The sequence below is a fragment of the Eucalyptus grandis genome, chromosome 5, assembly GCF_016545825.1.
Source record: "Eucalyptus grandis isolate ANBG69807.140 chromosome 5, ASM1654582v1, whole genome shotgun sequence".
In the NCBI taxonomy this organism is placed as follows: domain Eukaryota; kingdom Viridiplantae; phylum Streptophyta; class Magnoliopsida; order Myrtales; family Myrtaceae; genus Eucalyptus; species Eucalyptus grandis.
The window spans coordinates 28,812,267-28,817,507 of record NC_052616.1 but is presented as its reverse complement, the minus strand read 5'-3'; the positions used below and the strand labels follow the sequence as shown (position 1 = coordinate 28,817,507).

Genomic DNA, 5,241 nt, shown 5'->3' with positions numbered 1-5,241 from the left:
TAAACCATGCACTCAACAATGCTAGCTATGTACGTCTTCCGAAATCGCCAATTAACACGATCGTATACGAAATCAACAGTGACTGCAGAAATCCAAGAAAATCATCCTTGTTTAGCAAGGACCGACCTACATAGCATAGAACAGAGGACAATCTACTTTCCTCGGATCTTCAGAAATGCCTGGTGTAGCTTGACGGAACGACTGCTCTTCCGGTGAGTCGAGTCAAGCTGAGAAGACAACGCGGAACGACCGAGTGGTGATATGAGTGTTGGCTAAGCCAAGGGCGCCGCCGGTGGTTGATGGCGTGAGGACGCGATGGTGCGTGCAAGCAAAAGAGTACGATCGTGTGGTGACAGAAGATGCAGTTGAATGTCCATGTCTTCAAATAACCATTGCAACCATAGCAATTCTAATGACGTATTGTTAAGGGCACAACATTCTACTTCTGCGCTATACCAAAAGGGATAGTGATTTATATCTTGTAATACAATGAGAGAAGCGAGGGGAAAATTTTCCAAATAATCATAAATTTATTGTACAAAAGCCAATTTAGTTCAAAACATTTCAATTTTGCCAATTTAGTCCTAAACATCTGCATAAATTCTATTATAGTCATTTCGATCAAGTTTCACATGAAAATCACTAATGTCTACTAATTATTGGCTGCCCTACATGACACATTGTCGCGTTAGTGGTTTCCAATGAAAAGTAACTAGAATAACTATATTGAAATTTGTGCAAATATTTAAGACTAAATTTAAAAGAAAAGTTACTGATCAGCTTTGGACAATTATTTTCTATGTTCTTCAGAAAAAGAAGTTGCGTATAGCAAAAATCACTCAGCTATTTCTCACAATTTATTTGCCAGGACTTGTTCATCGCAGGAGTTGACACGAGCACGAGCTCGTTGGAGTGGGCGATGGCAGAGCTGCTGCACAATCCGGAGAAGATCGAACGTGCCCATGAAGAGCTCGACCAAGTAGCCCATGGCAATGAGGGAACCCTGCAAGAGCCCGACATCGCAAGGCTCCCGTACTTGCAAGCCATAGTCAAGGAGACTCTGAGGCTGCACCCGCCGGTCCCATTCCTCATCCCGCATAAGGCTGAGAGCGACGTGCAGATATGCAGGTTCCAAATACCCCGGCACGCCCAAGTTCTAGTCAACGTGTGGACCATGGGGCGGGACCCTAGTATATGGCCCGATCCGGGCAGCTTTGTGCCGGAGCGGTTCGTGGGGCGCGAGATTGATTTCAAGGGCCGGGATTTCGAGCTCATCCCATTCGGGAGTGGGCGGAGGATATGCCCCGGGATGCCCTTGGCCTATAGGATGGTGCACTCGATTTTGGCCTTTCTGTTGCGCTCATTTGATTGGAAGCTTGAGCAGGGTGTACGGGCCAGAAGAGATGGACATGACTGAGAAATTTGGGATTACATTGCAAAAGGCAACGCCTCTCCGTGCTATTCCATGAAGGTGCGACTTTAACTAGCCATGTACTGGCGCTCAGTGAGATACACGCAAATGTTTCTCCGTATTATACGGTAGGATTTTCGTTCTTATGTTATTTTGCTACTATATCTATTAAAAATAAATTTGATTGTATGCAACCTTGAAAATATGTGGTGACACGGTCGTTAATGTATATGCAGTGGCATGGGTGAGCTTGTAACATAACAAGACGATATAAATGACCATTGGATGTAGATACGTGTACCTAAGAGAACAACTCGAACCAACTCGGAATTTTCCTGATTGAGCTTCCTTTCGGTTTGGGTAGTAACTAAACCAATGAGTTACAAATGGTTTGTTTTGATTTCGGGTCATAAACCCAAACCAACACAAAACGCCTCACTGAACTTGTTTGGAAATCATAATAATCAGAGTCCACGGTATTTACCTAAAGAGCACTAACGCATTCACCAACACAGAAAAGGAAAGCCCGACTCTCGCGAGCCATCAATGGAGAATGACTTCATCCAATGTGACCTCTGGAAACTGGCAACCACGTTCAGACAATTCTTGTAGTGGAGTGAGTTTCGTCGTAGACGAGTCCTGTACAAGAAGACCTCGGACGCCTCTCCAAGCACCAGCAGTTCGCCTTGATAGAAGGCCTCCTCGAAGACCAGAAGCGGTACGTGGGGAGTGCCAACGACAAAATTCGCCGTCCGTTTGATAAGTCTTTATGGGAAAGCGGGCATGCTCGAGAGTGCCCAGTTGCTGTTCGGCGAAATGCCCACCCTAAAGAGGACAGCTCGCTGCTGCAGCTGAATGCCCTTTTGGCCTCCTGCATTTGCTCCAAGAAGCTCGATAAGGTCCACTAGATTTTGTGGCTATCGTAGAAACCATTAGAAGGAAGCGGTTTCAAGTTCCAAATACTATGAACCCGAAAATTATGAAACATGTTCTCTAATTTTAAGACTTAGAATCTACCCTACATATCCAAAAACTTGGAATTTACACTAAAACCTGGAACTTACACTATCACAGGCTTCAAAGTCCACCTAAATTCTACATGTATTCTTAATTGAACGATTATATGAATCATAATCCATCGATTACATCTCATATTTGAATACATAAAGATTATGAAATATTAATAAAGTAAAGTCTCATATATGGATATCACTAGAAATGGAAGTCTGAACTAGTGTTTCGTAATCACACACTCATCGTTAGAGGCCATAGAATGCCGCAAAATGGTGCAAAAACATATAACAAGAAAAGCACAAGAGACTTGTTCCAAGTTTCAAGTTCCAAGTAGAAATTGCCAATCGAAATAGATTCCAAAATTTTTGGAACCTGAAATCTAGTGTGCATATGCTAAAACCTAGAACTAGACCAGTTCTTAAGTTCTCGTTCCACCTTAGAATCATGCTTAACCCTAGAAATTGTCGCTAGGCGTCAATGTTTGCACTTATAGTACAGTTACCAAGGGTTATTAATCTGACACAATGACTATACTAGATCCAAATGGTTTTTCGATTTAGGATCTCCGCAAGTCAGGTCATTGAAAACACTTGCCCTTCGTCCATATGGGGTCGAGTATCAGCGAGTACTCGAACCGAATTGACCATTGACACCCCTTAATTATGTCTTAACAGGGACAAGTTCCGAATGGGCTATCTCCACATCCTGTACAATGAAATCCGTCTATTTTTTTATCGAAGAGATAAAATTACTCTTAACCATCCAATTGAAATGTAAAGTGAGGACTCCAGATTTTTCCACTTCCCTTCTTTTCTATTTTTATTTTTCAATTTTTTCGATCTTATTGCCATGATTAATAAAACCGCATATATTAATGTTCTTTCATTAATAAGTGGATGTAACGATGCAGTATAAAAGCATTATGTTTTACTTTCTTTATTTTTAGAATTTAGCACTTCACATATTAGTTTTGTTGAAGAGAAATACTCAAGAAACCTTGGACGCGTCAGAAAAACTCAATGATAAAGGGAAAGCATTTTTTTTAAAAATATGATTAGTTCTCCTTTATGTGGTAATTTATGATCGAAAACGTTTTTTTTTTTTTGACGTTTTGATGTTTTTGAAAAATTGATTTTAATAACTGTTGATTTTAAATTTTGACGATTTAGTTTATTTATTTATTGCATAGGAAATTAGGGCTTAATTTTATTAATTACATAGCATATAGATTTAGGTGCATTTTATTTTAATTGGCATTTTATTTATTGGACCGGTGCGGATGGGTTCAAATTAATGGACTAAGCCCACGGCGAGCAAGTTGGCCCAAGCCCGTGTTTTTAATAATTAAAAATTATCTCGTGGGAATATAATATTTTAAAATTTTTCCGAGATATGAATCTTTTTGGATAGGCCGATGGGTAAAAGAATATTGCAATTTGGTTTTGAAAGATTTGGATTTAGAGAAAAATTCTATCATAATCTTGAATCCTTATCAATATGGGATAAAATTGGTGAAGGAATATTGCGTTCGAAAAATTCTCGTGGATGTTGATCTAAAACCCTAGTTCACTCACCTATAAACAGGTTGCTACACCACTGGAAAAAAAAAAAGGAGGCCACACATTGAATACACGGCCATTGAGAGAAAAAAAGCTCTTTCGTTGGGGGACTCCTCTAGGGTTCGAACACGTGAGAAAAGAGAGGAATTCTCTTGGCCAAAACACGTTGTCACTGCCCCTCGCTCTCATCATCCGTGACAACTTGTGGACGAGCCGCAAGCCTTGCCATGCTGAGCTCGCTGTCTTCAACCTTGACGATGCTGCTGCTCTAGTTTAGCCGCGTTGACGACGAAGCTACTGTTCACTCCACGATAACGCTAAGTTGCTGATCTCACTACCCGCATCACCTGTGCCGCACCACTTGTCCCCAGGAATCAATGAAATCCCATCTTCATCATGCCTTTCCTTCTTCGACAAGATCAACACGTGTAAAGAAGACAAAGTGCCATTACACGAGAGAAAGTCCTCATATTCAGAGGTCAATAGTCAACAAAGATGAGGCCGCACAATTGATACATCCATACAATTGAGGGGGAGACGTTCGTTGACTATAGGTCAAACGGAGCCCAGAACGCAGCAAGTTCCAGTGCTGATCCGACGAAGTCAAACCAGCGGACTCAAGCGGCGTCACAGCAGTTTGTTATCGATCCCAGCAGCGCCCTCGGCTTCTCTAGCAAGCACTCAGACCTTCAAGCGTCAATTGAGCCACCAGTGGACTCCCGAACGCAGATCTTGGAGCCTTACCAAGTTGCTGCTTTAGCGAAATTTCTTAGACGATTACACGTATCTAACTCTTGGCTTTCCAGAGCAGTTTGTTGGGGCAATTCAAGTCCAATTCAGTGAGCTTCAACACCACTAAAATCCAGTCCCGACATCCAAGTCTGAGCTGTGAGCCTCGCCGAGCATTACCATATCACTCGCGAGTAGCCGCGTAACCGTTCGAGGATTGGAATTTGGGAGCGGATGGGTAAAAATTTTGTCTATTTTGATTTCCGAAAATTCCGTTTCCTTATTTGATATATTCGTTGATGCACATGATTGAAATCCCTAGCGTGATATTCGCAACTCGAGGAGCTCTCAAATTAGGGATTGACAGTCCGATTTTCACGGCGAAATCCGATTTCGCAATTCCTTACAAAAATCGACAATCCAATCTCAAGCCCGAGATTCGATTCGCGATTTAATTTAAAGTGGCTAACCCGATCTCATGCGCGAGATATGGTTCGTCAATTTTGATATCAATCTTATCTTTTGTTT

At 41.7% G+C, this 5,241-nt stretch overlaps 1 protein-coding gene across 1 annotated transcript; it reads left to right on the top strand.

The window, feature by feature from the left end:
- Nucleotides 1-813: 813 nt before the first annotated feature.
- LOC120293812 (cytochrome P450 76T24-like) lies at nucleotides 814-1,417 on the top strand. Its single transcript, XM_039313568.1, has one exon. The coding sequence runs from the start codon at nucleotides 920-922 to the stop codon at nucleotides 1,415-1,417; it is 498 nt and encodes a 165-aa protein (XP_039169502.1). The 5' UTR covers nucleotides 814-919.
- Nucleotides 1,418-5,241: the final 3,824 nt, after the last annotated feature.